At 33.5% G+C, this 15,982-nt stretch overlaps 1 protein-coding gene across 1 annotated transcript; it reads left to right on the top strand.

The window, feature by feature from the left end:
• Nucleotides 1-5,322: 5,322 nt before the first annotated feature.
• On the top strand, nt 5,323-10,867 carry LOC21385513 (protein tesmin/TSO1-like CXC 5). The gene is made up of 8 exons (XM_024171222.1): nt 5,323-5,938; nt 7,020-7,124; nt 7,352-7,529; nt 8,077-8,436; nt 8,737-8,831; nt 8,914-9,008; nt 9,500-9,904; nt 10,240-10,867. Exons 1-8 carry the CDS (start codon nt 5,646-5,648, stop codon nt 10,494-10,496), a joined length of 1,788 nt encoding a protein of 595 aa, XP_024026990.1. The 5' UTR covers nt 5,323-5,645; the 3' UTR covers nt 10,497-10,867.
• The last annotated feature ends 5,115 nt before the right edge of the window (nt 10,868-15,982 follow it).

Here is a 15,982-nt window from a genome sequence, read left to right as displayed (position 1 = left end):
ATCCAGTTAATATGATTCAACAAAAATGCTTATTTTTTCATTTTCCAAACCATGGCCTAATAATGTTGTGCAAGGGGCTCCCTTTTAAAAATCTATCCAATCGTTGCAAATGATTAAAATTTTGATTTTTTTGCTTATAATGGTTAATTAGCTATAAAGTTTTGCCACTTTCGAGTTGCATAAGTAGAATTTTCTCCTATTTATTCAGCATGTTTTAAATCTTTATTGCATGCGAACTTAGCAAGCTCTAACTCTTAGCTCATATTGGATACTTGAATGTTTTGCCCATTTTTAATCTTGGGTTTAAACTTGGCCTTTCTATAAGAAATTAGTTGGCTTATAGTTGAGACGAAACCCACAAATGAATTCCTATAAATTTTCTTCTTCAATCTAATTTTTTCACTGTCGTATAATAGAAATTGCTTTTATAATTTTGTCTTGTTTTCTCTTGTAACAGTGGCATAAAATCTTTTTCGAATAGTCCCTAAGGTTCAACCTTAATTTCACTTTAGTTCTTGACTTTTAAAATGTCTCATAGTTAATTAAATGTTAAATATTTAATGGAATCTATTTAAATTAGAGATGAAAATTGGAAAGATCTAAAATCTAGAGAATAAAACAATATAAAATACAAAAAATAATTCCTATAAATAGACCCTAAATTCTAAATGTTTTAATTTTTTATTACTAATTTATACATATTCCGTCAAAAATTAAACACCTCACTAAGCAAAGGACAAAAACTAAAATAAAATAAAATCTTAGAGACCAACTATAAGATGTTTTAAATGTAGAGAATAAAGTACAATTGAAGGTAAACTTTAAAAACTATTTGTGGGATTAACTTTTTTTTTAGATATATTTTCCTTCCCCACATTTTTTTTTTGGAGGGCGTAGAATCAAAATATTTGGTCTCGGTCAATGCAGTTGTAGCCATTTTCGTCTATATCATGTTGTGGCCTATAACCAGTCCATATATGGGTGCAATGTGGTCACCATCGTCCACACTAATACATAATAACTCATTAGAGAAGTATAAGTGCCTTTTTTTTTTAACATAAAGACAAAAGCTTCTTTTGTCTTTTTTTAGTTTCTCTTAGTCTCTCTTAATTGTTAGTCTTAATTTTTGACTGTTGAATATAATTAAAATCACTCAAGTTGAATCTATTTAATAATTAAAAAGTAAGAAACTCACATTTTATAAGGACTACTAGAGAATTTTTTTTACCTTTATTTTTTATATTTTAAACTGGTTTTTGGTCCTACGAAGGGATATTAGCAGCATTTTTGAGTTTCTTCTCTTGTGTTATTTATTTATTTATTAAATTTAACTAATTCTTCTTTTCAGTCATATACATCTATATGCACACACACACATAGCTTAGACGTTTGTTCTGGTGCTTAGACGTTTGTTCTGGTGCTTAGAATCATAAGAAAATCTCAATACATAACACGTATATGGATAAATTTTCAATGATTAGTTTCTATTGATGTTCATCCATCTAATATAGAAAATTGAATATTTGATGATGTGACGTGATAAAAATCTAATCTCATTAATCCATCTGATTAATATGTCACAGTTAAAACAATAACACCCGCTGATAAATAATTATAGAAATCCCTTAAAACCACACCTATGTGTATAAATGTATTCTAAATATCTCCATACATAATATTAATACATATTAAATATCTAAATACGTAATATTAATATAAATAATAACTCTGCTTTACACAAGAAAAGTTTAAAAAATTCAAATGGGAATCCGGTTGAAATGAATTCCATGCGCGAGAGTCAAAAAGCTATTTACGTCTCGTTCACTTCGCGGATTCGAGTTTTCAATTCGAGCTGAGATGTGACATTTTCTAAGAGTTTTTCACTGTAGCAGAAAAAGTTAGATGTGACATTTTATGAGCCTTTTACTGTAAAAACTTAAAACTCGAATCGGTGAAATGAACGAGACTTAAAATTACGATCTAAACCGTCGATAAAGCGTCAAACCATCTAGTGCGCACTTGTCTCCAGGAGGCATATTTAGAAGAGCCTTGAATCCACCCCATCTAGAGTCGTCACGTGTTTACTCTGTCGGTACTCCTTAGGTTGCTCACATGCATCCCACAACCCTAAAACTTGATCGTCTTCTTCCCTTCTTCCTAGATCATTTCTGAAACCCATAAAACGTAATAGTGGCTGCCTCTCACCCCCGCAGCTAAAGAACTCGGCCAAATTATTTTGCATGATGACATTGATATGATCAGAGGAAGTTCTTTTGTATGATAACAACGCGTGGTACATATTTGGGCTGCCTCCACGTTAATCGCCACAATGGAAAAAGGACAACTTCCATTTCTGACTTCGACCACATTATATAAGCTGGCGTATTGAGTTTGACGGGTTACTTATGCTTGTTATTTTCATAACTCAAGCCAAAAAAGAAAGAAAACTTTAAACTAAAAATACCATGGATTGCCTTTCAGAACTCTATCACATTGAATTCTCAAGGGTGTGTTCGGCTGCCTAAAAAACTCAAAAAAAGACAACTTGAGTTTCAACTTTATTCAAGTTCATATTCTTTTAAGTTTGAATTCGAGTTTGGGACTAAAACTCGAGTTCAAGTGTCTCCTTCAACTCGAGTTCAGAAACTCGAATTCAAATTAATGAACAATATTTTTTCTATTATTAAAAATACTATAACTTTTTCGTTTTAATCTTGATTGAGATGATTTTTTTTCTATGCGTTGATAACAAAAAGACGAATAAAACTCCATCCATATACCCTATTAAAATTTTTCATTACCATTGAGTTTTTATTAAAATACTATCTAATAAATACAAATTTAAGTTTTGACTCACTCAAACACAAACTCAAAAAAAGATTTTTATCTCAAACCATAATTCAAATGTACACAACCAAACACAAACTCAAGTTACAACTTCAACTCAAGTTATAACTCAAATTTAACTCAAAAATTACACTTAAATCACACTCCAAAAGAACAGTCCCTAAGGGCTTGTTCTTTTGGAGTTTAACTTGAGTATAATTCTTGAGTTGAATTTGAGTTATAACTTGAGTTGAACTTGTAACTTGAGTTTGTGTTTGGTTGTGTATATTTGAGTTATAGTTTGAGATAAGAATCTTTTTGAGTTTGTGTTTGAGTGAGTCAAAACTTGAATTTGTATTTAGATAGTATTTTAATAAAAACTCAATGCTGATGAAAAATTTTAATAGGGCATATGGGTCGGGTTTTATTTGTATTTTAGTTGTCAAAGCATAGAAAAAAAAAATCATCTCAATCAGAATTAAAACGAAAAAGTTATAGCATTTTTAAGAATAGAAAAAATACTGTTCATTAATTTGAGTTCGAGTTTATGAACTCGAGTTGAAGGGGAAACTTGAACTCGAGTTTTAGTCCTAAACTCGAGTTTGAATTCGAGTTTAAACTTAAAAGAACATGAACTCGAATAAAGTTATAATTCGAGTTGCCTTTTTTTGAGTTTTGTACTCAAAATAACAAGCCCTAAGTTTTTGAGAGGAAAGGAGAACTCTAAGTTCCAAACTCGAGTTCAAACTTGAGTTCAAACTCAAATTCAAACTTAAAAAAACATGAACTCGAATAAAGTTATAACTCGAGTTACCTTTTCTTGAGTTTTTCACTCAAAAACCACTATGCCGAACAAGGCCTAAAATTGTGGTTTATCTCAACTGAAGAGTGGGGGTCCCTCATATAAGGTTTAGAAGAGACTATGGCTTCGTCTCTTTTTGATGTGCAATAAAGTGCTTTTCCATTTTTTCTCAATTTCTTGAGAGTTTTTTTTTTCGATTTTTTCAACTCCACAGGAACACTTTGAGAGTTAATTTTTCATGCATCACTTAACCATTTTGAGCATATAAATATATTATTTTGATCTCCTCATAATAGATAACACAATTCTAAATTGAAGCATCACTAACACGAAGTGAGTTCTATTCAAAAGCGAGCCTCAAAATAATACCCTTGAAACATGGGTTTTCAAGCCATTTTTCCAATAGTCACAAGTCAAGTTCAATTGCTATAGTGTTTTATATTACAAAATTTTAAATTTAACTTTTTTACTATAATATTTTTCTTTTACATATACAATTCAAATTCTTAATTTAAATTGATAAAATAAACATACCCATAAACTAAGAAGTTGAGATTGAAAATAGGCCATTCATGTTGCATCTTAAGCACTACGGTTTTAAAGACCCTTTTAGTTTTACGGTTCAAATCTCGGTTCAAATGATTATGCTACAAAATATATATATATATATAATTTTTTAATAAAAATTTAAATTTTGACTTAAACTATTTGATTTAAACTTATAGACTAAACATACTATACAGTGTTGTTTGATTTATAAATTCTAATTAAAAAGTTTAAATTAACATTTAAATTTTTATAAAAAAAAATGCTGCGGTAAACTATAGGACCCTTTTAGTTTTAGGGTTCAAATCTCGGTTCAAACGATTATGCTACAAAAAATATATATATATATATAATTTTTTAATAAAAATTTAAATTTTGACTTAAACTATTTGATTTAAACTTATAGACTAAACATACTATAAAGTGTTGTTTGATTTATAAATTCTAATTAAAAAGTTTAAATTAAAATTAAAATTTTTATAATAAAAAAATGCTGCAGTAAACTATAAGCACAATGCGTTTATGGTAGGATTTGGGTTTTTAAGTCGACAAAACTTCTGAAGGGACCATTTTAGCGCCAAATTTTTATTTATTTATTTATTTTCTCTTACTTTTCACTTTTAACGGAGGGGAATCTTTTTATTTATTGACAATTTCCCTCGCTTTCCATAACCCCGATCCAGTTGGTGGATCCACCAATCACATGATTCCACGTGTTATTGATCAGCAAGAAACGACTTATCTGCAACGTGGCAAAAGATAAACAGAAAATCACTTTTTCCCGTGGAGCCGAGCGCACCGAATAATATCGCAAATGGACATATTTTCATTTCACATCTCTTTGGTGGAAAAATATTTTGTTTCGATCGCTCTAAATCGGACGGTCAACCACTGACCACACTTCACTTCTATGAATTTGCACCGTAAGATCCTCGATAATGTTCTTCAGCCTCGACCGTCGGATCTAAGCCGAGACGCTAATCTTACCGTCCAATATTTACAAAATTGAATTTCAAAAGCTCGGGAGAGAGAGGGAGGAGAGAAGAGACGAAGAAGAACAAGAGAGAACGCACGCCCCTTTGGTCATCCTTCTTCTCCTTCATTCCTCTCTTTCTTTCTCTTCTCTGCAATTTCAGCTTCAAAATCTCTCTTTCTCTCTCTCTCTCTATCTCTTCCTCCGGAGTTTCTCTCTCTAAATTTTCCTTCCTCCCGCTCTGTATCGGAGAATCCAGCTTCGCAATTGCAGGCATTATTCGACGAGCTTCGCTTCTTCGCCGCGAATCTTGAGCTGCAGAATCTCGGTTTTTCGGTGCATTTGATTCCTCTCGCGGCGTTTGTTTCGTTTTTGGATCTGAAAGCGCGCGAATTTGAGCTGATTTTTGGAATTTCGGTGATTATTTTGGGGCATAATCGGAGGATTTAATTTATTCCTGGGAAAATTTTGCGGTAAATTTTTGAATTTTGAATTTTTATGGGGGAAGGAGAGGGAGGCGATTTGCCTCCAAAGAAGATTCAATCGGATGCCGTGGCGGCGACGGCTGATGTTCCGGCGAAGAAGCTCGTGAGGCAGCTCGATTTCACGGGATACGGTGGGGCGTCGGGTAGTGTAGTATTACCGGAACATCCTCAGTCGCAACCGGTGTTACCGGCGCAGCCGGTGACCGCGCCGCCGCTGCAGTCAGAGATGCAGAGTCAGCCGCAGCCGCCGGAGGTGGCGATGCCGGTGGCAACTCAGACATCTTCTATTCCTTCGGCTAGGATGGTGTAAGTTTTCTTGGCTTTAATTAGCTTGAGCTTGGTTAAAAGATTGGAATTTTGTTTGGGAATCGAAATTTTGTGTCTAGATTTGTAGTTGTTGACTCTAGAGTTTTGGTACTTGGAGTGTGAAAGCGAAATCTGTGTGCTTGTTTTATGGGGATTATTGATAAAGTTCCTATCTTTGTTTAAAGATTCGATTTTTGGAGGCGAAGTTATATTGTCCATGTATTTTTTTTTCTGGGTCTTGCTTAGATTTTTTTTCTATTGAGATTACTTGTTTGTTTCTATCTTTTTCTCAAGTTCAAATTTGGTTACTTTGTGCTTTTTGCTTATGTAAATCATTGTCTTATTTATTTTCCATTTTTGTGGTAGTTTGGTTGAATTGAGCGGGCCTTCGGCGTTATGAATTTGATTTAAGGACTTTTCTTTGATTTCCTTGTCCTCTTGCCTTGGAAGGGAAGGTGGAAAGATTTTAAGGTCTTTGATTGTGCAATATGAAATATAATTTTGTTAGGTTATTTATCAAAAGAGAGTTTTATTTTTGTTCTGGACATTTCTTCAACGCATTGCCACAAGGTGAAAGTAATTAGAGTTGGCAAAATTTGAGCTTATTTAAGGATGTTTAAGTAGGATATTAAATGTTTCTATTTTCGTTAACTGAATTTCTCACCATAATGAATGCTAGCTCTTTCTTTCATTTTTTTCTTTATTTTTTCTGGTTAAGATTAAATCGATAACTACATTGTTTTATCTTGTAGATATAGTCTTAAAGATGGCATATAAACTGAATTAATTGTCTTGTAACCATGATTAGCCATCATGCATGGAGAAATCTGAAACGCATAACTCATTAAAAATCCCCCTTGCTTCCCTTTTGATTTACGTTTCAATACATCTGTAGCTGCGGTCCTGTGGATCTATCTTGTATCTTTGGTGCATTTACTGCAGATACATTTGCACAATCTGAAATCTTTTAGCTCACAAATTGGAAAATGTGCTGATTGATATAATTATGTGAAAATCTTAATATAGAGCTTGAGCTATATCAATCTAGTCACTTTATGACACTACTGTTATTTCTATCCAGAAAACCAGAATCCCCAAAAGCGAGATCAAGATCCAGTGAAGCGAAAGATGGCACTCCAAAGAAGCAAAAACAGTGCAACTGTAGACACTCACGTTGCTTGAAGTTGTAAGTCTAAAAATCGAAATTCATGAAGAAAACAGTTCATCATAGGGTAGCTGATGCATTTTAAATACATGAAGCTCACTATATGTTTTAATTGAGCTATGGACAATTACTTAATGCCTCTGAAATTCTTAAGACTGTAAATGGTTTGGCAACAAGTTTCATTTTATAGGAATAGCATGGAACATTGTATTCCAATATAAAGCTCCACTTGGTTATGTCATAATCAGGTATTGTGAGTGTTTTGCATCTGGAATATACTGCGATGGTTGCAATTGTATAAATTGTTATAATAATGTTGAAAACGAAGCTGCTAGACGAGAAGCAGTGGAAGCTACTCTAGAGCGCAACCCAAACGCATTCAGGCCAAAAATTGCAAGCAGCCCACATGGAACGCGGGATAGTAGGGTATGTAAATCTTAGCTTGATGGACTGCTTTTGCTAATATGCATCTTTCTTTCCTATCCAGCTACTGATTTTGCCTTGCAGTTAATATGATTCAACAAAAATGCTTATTTTTTCATTTTCCAAACCGTGGACTTAATAATGTTGTGCAAGGGGCTCTCTTTTAAAAATGTATCCAATCGTTGCAATATCTTCCTTACTTAGTGTGACGGATTTGTTAGTCAAGTTTCATTTTATTTAAAATGTCCTCTGTTTCAGTTCATACAGAAGCTATGATCATTTCAGCATGCATCATGTATGTCCAGAAATGTGGAAATATATGAGTTGATTAGAGAGATTGTCGCTTTGTGTATTGGACCTTTATCTTATTTCATTAGGTCAATGAACTTTTGTGTGTTTGTTCGTTTGACATCTTTGGAAAAATGATGATCTAACTAAAGGGATTCATTTGTTTCTTTTTCTAGCTACTAGTAAATCAAATTATATGTTCTTCCAATTTTCCGCATTGGATATTATTGACAAACATATATGGACTGGTGTGAAAATATAGGAGGATTCTGGGGAGGTTATGATTTTGGGAAAGCACAACAAAGGATGTCATTGTAAAAAATCAGGGTGTCTCAAGAAATACTGTGAGTGCTTCCAAGCAAACATTCTCTGCTCTGAAAATTGTAAATGCATGGACTGCAAGAATTTTGAGGGAAGTGAAGAGAGGCAAGCTCTATTCCATGGAGATCATGGTAACAACATAGCTTATATTCAACAGGCAGCTAATGCTGCCATAACTGGAGCCATTGGATCCTCTGGCTATGCGTCGCCTCCAGTATCCAAGAAAAGGAAAGGTCAAGAACTTTTCTTCGGGCCAACACCCAAAGATACAACTGTTCACGGAGTTGGACAATTTCAACAGGTAAACTTTTATTATCCATAAGGAATAACCAATGGACTGCTTAGTTGTTGTAACTTGTAATGCAAGAAGCTATTGCTCCTCTTGCCAACAGGGTATCTCATATGACCATTGCATTAGCTGTTTTTGTTTTCCAGTCGTAAAGAGTTAGAAAGTCTATTTGTGTTATGGCTACTGTTTTTCAGATTGTCAGTTAAGAAATTGCATTAGGTTTTGGTTTTGTTTCTCCTTGATATCCCCCAACCCAACCCAATTATAAGTGTGAAAGGATTGGCACTAAGTGCATATTTTAATTATACTCAGGCGAACCATCATAGAGCTCCCGCACCCTCTCCTTCAGTTCCTGTTGCTCGGCTTGGCAGTACTGCAGGATTGGGCCCTTCAAAATTTACATACAGGTATAAAATGTTGTTTTTATGGAAAAGCTGTTAATATGCTATTGTGCTTCATTCAAAACTTATTTGTGTGTGATTTTTGAAGGTCTCTTTTAGCAGACATCATCCAACCGCAGGACTTGAAAGAGCTTTGCTCAGTTTTGGTCGTCCTATCTGGAGAAGCAGCCAAGACCCTTGCAGGTATGTGTTGGTTTTTGTAGAGAGACTAGTAGTTATTTTCATGTGATGATTCCTTTTGGTCAAAATAATGCTAAATAGGAGTATTTTGGGACTTTGGTGTTCAACATAAAATATTATTCCACTCTTAAACATTTGACCTTGATAAATCTTAAGAGATAGTCTCACAGGGTGAAGTAAATGTAGAGCCCAGCCAATCTATCTGTGAGCATATTATGTTCTTGTCAGTGTTTGTGTGAATGTTTCTTTCTTTTTCGTTTTGGTTTTTGTTTTGTTTTGTTTTTTTGTTTGGCTAAATAAAAGTAAAGGAAAGAAATCGTATAGAATCTTTCAAACAGCCTCGTGTGGGTATGTGTTGAGATTTTTGCCTCAGCTGAGATATACCTTCTTGATCAAAACTCTTCCTTAAAAAGCTTATTAGCAGTAGAATGTTATTGGTCTGTCCTGCCTTTGAAGGATATTACAGTTAATTACATGTGTGTTAATCATTGCAGACCAAAGAAGTGCAACAGAAAAGAGGGTGGAAGACCAGTCAGAAACTTCCCTTGCTTCAGCGACTCAAGACAGGTTGCAGAACCAGAAGGAATCTGATCTTGAGAAAGCTGTGGCTGATGATTGTTCTAGTGGAATCCAGGCCAATAAAACTGGTACTGATGATTCCGGTTCAGGTGATGCTGATTTGCCAAAAGGGCGACCAATGTCTCCGGATACTTTGGCATTAATGTGTGATGAACAGGATACAATGTTCATGGCAGCAGCTTCCCCTAGTGGGACAGGTCATAGCTGCAGCATTTCTTCGCAGCATGGCATGACAGAGGTTTATGCAGAGCAAGAAAGGATTGTTTTGTCGAAGTTTCGAGATTGCCTCAAAATGCTAATTGCATTAGGAGAAATAAAAGGCAAGTTACGTTTGCTTTAGAAGTTTTGGGTTTATTCTGATTCATGGTTCTACAGTATCGGAGAGTTTCCTTAGACAGTCATCAACAATTTTTGCATTCCACAACTGTCACGTGCATTTTTTAACCAGCAACTTTAATGATCTCCAACTTTCCAATTTCACAATGTCCAATCCAACCCCAAGACCCACCCCATAGAGGGTTAAAAAAAAAATCTAAAATGTTGCACTTTCTTGATGTGGGTTTGGATTGGAGAGTGGAGAATTTTTCTATCATATTTTTTGCAATACTTGTGTTTAAAACTGAAAATCATAACCTTCTTCCATTTGACGTTACAGAGACAAAGTGTTCATCACTAGCTAGAAGTGAAGCGGGGACTCAAAAAGACCCGTTAAGCAATGGCAGTACAAATCCCAAAACAGAAGCAAATAATCAGCAGATACCTGCTAGCAATGGTGTTTCAAAAACCATTGTTACGCCTACAACCAAGACAACACTGTCGGTTCCGGCAGCAGCACCAGCCACTGCTAGTGCTGATCTTCTTCCTAAAATTCCGTCCTTCCCGGAAAACGGAGATAGCAAACCGAAGGACTGAAAAAGAGGTGTAAAAAAATATTTATAGCGCATAAGATTGGTCCAAGAAGGTATGTTGCTGCATTTCTTTGGTAGTGCAGGAGAATGTTTGGGCCCCATTGTCAGAAATGTCTATTCTTTTTGGTTCTTCTTACGATTAGTTTCTTAGCCACCAACCATAGTCAATCTCGATCACGAAATGTTGTAAAATGCAGAGCCTTGTAATTGCGAACAATTCATTAACATGCTGATTAGTGATTACTGTCCCAGCATGTACTACTACTATAAGCTGGGATTTTTTTTTGTTTTCCTTTTTTTTCATTAAAAAAATGTTTTATTAATTTAGGTTTCTGTTGAAACAACGACCAATATTATTTTAATGAAATAATACCGATGCATGACATGAATTTCTTTGTTAGGTAGTTTTGTCTCACGTTTATGTTCTTCATTCAATATTCGTGTATATATCAATTATCAGTTATAAGTATTAATACTATTTACCATAATCAGGATATACAAAAGTTTCTTAAAAGAAAAAATAAAAGAAAAATCGTTATTCGAAAGAGTACTTTAATGGTCAACCTTACATGTCGAAAGACAGTTATGAAGAACCAAGCACTTGATATCATCCAACCAAAAAAAAAAAAAAAAAGCACGTATTGAGAAGTCTGCATACAGAACTTCTTTTCTTTATGAAGAAAATAATAATGTTGACTACATAAATAGGAGGGAGAAAATCCAATATAAGTTTTGGTGTGTGTTTATTTCTTAGGTAGACAACTTTTATTTTGTTGTTTTTAAATATGAATATGGATTTTTATATAAAAAACAAATACTTGGTTTATAAATTACATGATTATTTGTTATAAAAAACAGAGTCACTTCTAAAAAAAAAAAAACAAAAACAAAAAGCGCATGATATTTAACAATTTTCTTTTAAAAAAAAAAAAAAATTCCCGAAGCACATAAATGTATACACGTCAAAACAAAAAAGTGCAAAAAAAGTAAAATCGTGTACTTTCGAAATCATCAAAATAATTTGCGATCTTGGGCGAGGCGTTCAACGAAACACCTGTGGCCGAGGCCGGAGTCGAGCGGATTGAGGAGAGAATTGAACTGGAAGAGGAAGGTGGAAGGAGTAGGGGACGCAGCGACGGTGGAGAGGATAAGCAGTAGTGATGGCGGTAGAGTCGTCAAGACACAGCTTCTTGGGCTTTGGTTGTTGGGAGTTGATGGAGGTCAGAGAAGGCCGTTTGTGGGAATTGCCGTCGCCGGAGAAGCCGTATTGACAGGGAGAGTCGAGGCGGAGGACCGACAAATTCAGGAGGTCCGTGGAGTATTCTGGATCACTTCTTGTTTCTGAACAAGCTATTGATCGTGATGTACTGCCACTGTTATCAAAGTAGATCAGGTCTTTCATCACGAATAGTGAAATCAACCTCTGACAGACTACGAGTATGTGAAAATAGACAATCTAAAAGTAAAAAACGTGATTTTTTCTATTTATTCTTCTTTTGAATTGTCTGTTTTCTCAAACTCAATAGATGCAAAAATCGATTTCATCGACGACGGAATAAGAATGGAGTTGTAGCGTCGTTTGTAGCGCCGGAACGACGGGACTGAGGAGATAGGACAGTGGCTGAGTTAGAGGACCAAATTGAATCACTTTTTAAAGAAAAAGAGGAAGAAATTATGAATATTTATTGAATGAATGTCATAAAGGTACATAATTTATAGGTTATTTTTGTTATTTGAATACTAATAGAATTAAAACTATATAATCTTAACAGAACTAGAGCTAATTTAAAAAATAAATGACAATGATAAACCAAAGATTCAAAACTAAAATTAAAATAATAAATCCAAACTCAAGATAAATCTTAATAATGTTAAAATAAAAGTATCTTTTAATTGTCTATTCATGTGAAGCTGGGCTTTTTAAAGTATATTTTCACTAAACGTTCCACCTTTTATTTTTTATTTTTTTTTAATTTGGGGTGTCTACAAAAAGCAAAGACTTCGAAATGGTGAATTTGATGTTGCAAGGAATTCTGTTCATGAACTCTTTTGTAATCTCTATATTGCATTGATTATACATGTTTTTAAACGTTAAATTTACCTACTTTAATTAAAATTCTGTTTTTTTAAATTGAGATGAATTACGCAATTACTAGTGTTGGATTGTCTAACTAATAGACTGCCTTATAATTGCAAGATTTGTCCGCGGCAACATGTATGTTAGATTGTTACATACACGTCCTTTTAATTTCTTTTTTAGCTGCCAATTATGTCTCAAATGTGTAACTGAACAAAACAGCCAAACATTTTTAGATGACCTTTTTGTGTTAATTTACGAGCATCGAAATTAGTAATATTATCCACTTACGAGCATCGAAATTAGTTAATTTGGCTCAGCTTTCTATCAGAAAATTCCAGAACACAGCATTTGCCTCATCATAAATGATGACGAATTTGTCACAATTAAATATATGCGTAACAATAAAAAAACTTTAAAATGTAAATAAGTATTTGGAAACCTTATTGTTTTATATGAGAGAGAAAGAAAGTAGGTGCACGAATTGATCCATGCTGGACGGCAGCAAAAGGATGTGCAATATCAGTACCTTCTATTATTTGTCGCAGACTATTATTTTAAAGTATGATGTATATAAATTTTGGCTATAACAGTTGAGTTCTTTTAGTATAATATTGCTAAAAAGAAGTTGCTTATTGTTGTACACCAAGAATCCCACATCGGTTGGAGACGGGATTTGGAGAGGTATATGTACCAGAGTGCCAACCCCTCCTACCAGTGAGGCGCTCTCAAGGGAGACAAAACCTCCCTCAGTGCTTATCCATTGGGCGTAAGTGGAGGACAATATCTCGATGGGGGTGGGGTCAGGAGAGTGCCCCACGGGGAGAGTGCCGGCCCCTCACCCCAGCGAGGCGCCTTTTACGAAGGGACAAAATCCCACCCGTCACGGCGGGCCCAAGTGGGGACAATACTTCGCCGGTGGGCCATCGGTGTGTGAGAAATTCTAGTATCAACACTTACGTTCATAGTTAAAACATATATATCAGCCACGTCAATGTGGTACTATTTAATATTTGAGGGCATAAAATACAAGAGAGAGAAAGGGTTTTTTTTTCTCGGGATTTTCTCCTGATAAAATCAAATTTTAACTATTAAATCTGATCAAAATCACATTATATTAAAAAATTATGAAGAATAAATAATTTTTAATATAAATATAATAGTTGAAAATATAGTTATTTCAATAATTTATTTTTCAATACCTACCAAAAAAATCTCCATAAAATAGAAAAAGGCATGGCTAGGTTATAGTTAATCCTTGGAAACATTTACATTAATCATCAACAGCAAAAAAAAGAAGCAAAAATATTATCTATCATATATTGTTACCCAATTATCACATTTATCACATCGTAATGTAAAACCTAACTGTCATATTTATTTCCGCATGAATTTTATTATATTGTGTCGATGATTCTGAGTGGGAATGAACATCACCGATGGTGATAAATGTTAATATTGCTCATAAATAGTGGTCAAACAAAATATTGATTGATTTTTGTCTCTCTTGAAAGCGTACAACATCAATATATTATATGTGTGTATGTGTGTATATATTTATATTTATACATGTTTCTGAAACATTGTAGCCTCCAGAGAAAGGTGAATTTAATAATAACAAGCAGATCTTGAGCAAGGAGAAATACCAGCGTAAATGCGCCATTAAAATTAGAGTTCTACAACTCCCTAAAAAAATCCATTTCTATAATGGCGTTTCACATGAAACTTCGAACACAATCAAACACATCAAATACCATGAGAAAAAAAAGATGCGAAAAAATCAATTCCCAACGAATTCAATCCCTTCTGCGGATGATCCAGCTTCTTCTACCTTTTCCTCACCCACAATCTGCTTTCCATTTTCCTTGAAGCTAGCACTGCATTGTGCAAGAAACGAAACATATTGGGTGCATTTAGAATTAACTTTAAAATAATTTTATTTTTAATAAAAAGTAAAAATAAGATTGTTTTAATAATAATCTTGAGACCGATTTTTAAATTGCATTTAGTTATTTTATAAGAGATTGTTTTAATATAATAAAAAAGTGAAATCATGTTTGGTTATAATTATTAATTAATATATTATAATATTATTGATAAGTACTAAACAATAAAAGTAGAAAAGTGAAAATAACTTTCAACTGTTTTCTAATTCTTTTATAAAAACCATTCTCACTGTTTTCGTTTTCAAAAATTTGCTCAACAAACGTCGTTTCGTTTTCATTTTCATTTTTTTACTTCTCAAAATACGTGAAAATCGTTTTTAAAAACGGTTCTAAACACGCATATTATTGTCATGTATATGAATTATATATGACACATGCACTAACCAGTCTATCATAATTAAGAAAGAATTGACATTAGAAAATTAATCACGCACACGTCGTTTCATTTTTATTTTCATTTTTTACTTATCAAAATATGTAAAAATTATTTTTAAAAACGGTTCCAAACTCGCACATTATTGTTATGTATATGAATTATATATGACACATGCACTAACCAATCTATCATAATTAAGTAAGAATTGACATTGGAAAATTAATCACGCACTATATACAATAACAGAGACTCGGTACATGTTGCGCACATGATAAACCTCAATATCATTTGCAATGAATGACACATTGAAATTATATTTGCTCTAGATTGTAAGAATTAACACATTGAAATTATATTTGCTCTACTTAGTGTTGCTAATCGGGGTGTGTGCTATGTGAGTACATATAAACAATCCTTAACTAATGATAGAATAATTAAAGCAAGACGAAAAAATAATAACGACAGAATTAATTTGTCATCATATGCCTTTCAAACATGACAGTGAAAATGGCGTGTATCCTAAACTATAATATGTTTGGTAGGAAAGAAAGGTGGAGAAATTTTGGGAGAGAAAATAGAAATGTAGGTTATTTTGTAAGAGAGAAAAGAGAAAGGAAGAGAAAATAGAGTGAAAAATAATACACGTGGGTCTCATCATTTTTCTTCTTTCCACAAGTGGGTAGAAAATGAGGTGAAAAATGGAAACAACTAATTAAAGTGAGCAAAGTTACTAAACTACCATTTTCTCCATCAATATCCAAACAAAAATTTAAGGGTATAAAAGTAATTTACGAGTAAAATTTTTTCTTTCCTCTCAATTTAACTTCCAATACCAAAGTGAAGGTAAACTCATTTTCTTTCCATATTCTCATACCAAACAACATAAAAGAAAATCAATTTCCTCTCCATCATTGCTATTTTACATCACTTTCATATTTTCTTTCTATCCTATTTTCTTTCCTTCTTACCAAACACAGCAAAGATTAACATAATTTAAGTATTTACACTAAAGCATGGGAGTTTATGAAAAAATTGTGCCCAACAACATCTCCTTTCTAAGCTGGTTAAGGACCTATTATATTCTGTGGATC

Source organism: Morus notabilis, unplaced genomic scaffold (assembly GCF_000414095.1).
Source record: "Morus notabilis unplaced genomic scaffold, ASM41409v2 Scaffold2630, whole genome shotgun sequence".
NCBI classification, from domain to species: Eukaryota; Viridiplantae; Streptophyta; class Magnoliopsida; order Rosales; family Moraceae; genus Morus; species Morus notabilis.
Note: the sequence above shows the minus strand (reverse complement) of the source record. Positions and strands in the feature narration are given on the sequence as shown.

Excerpts from the sequence above, each read along its gene's own strand:
- LOC21385513 (XM_024171222.1), top strand. The coding sequence starts at position 5,646 with ATGGGGGAAGGAGAGGGAGGCGATTTGCCTCCAAAGAAGATTCAATCG. Across the intron at positions 9,009-9,499 it reads AGCAGCCAAGACCCTTGCAG|ACCAAAGAAGTGCAACAGAA; the intron begins GTATGTGTTGGT and ends TAATCATTGCAG. Across the intron at positions 9,905-10,239 it reads TGCATTAGGAGAAATAAAAG|AGACAAAGTGTTCATCACTA; the intron begins GCAAGTTACGTT and ends TTGACGTTACAG.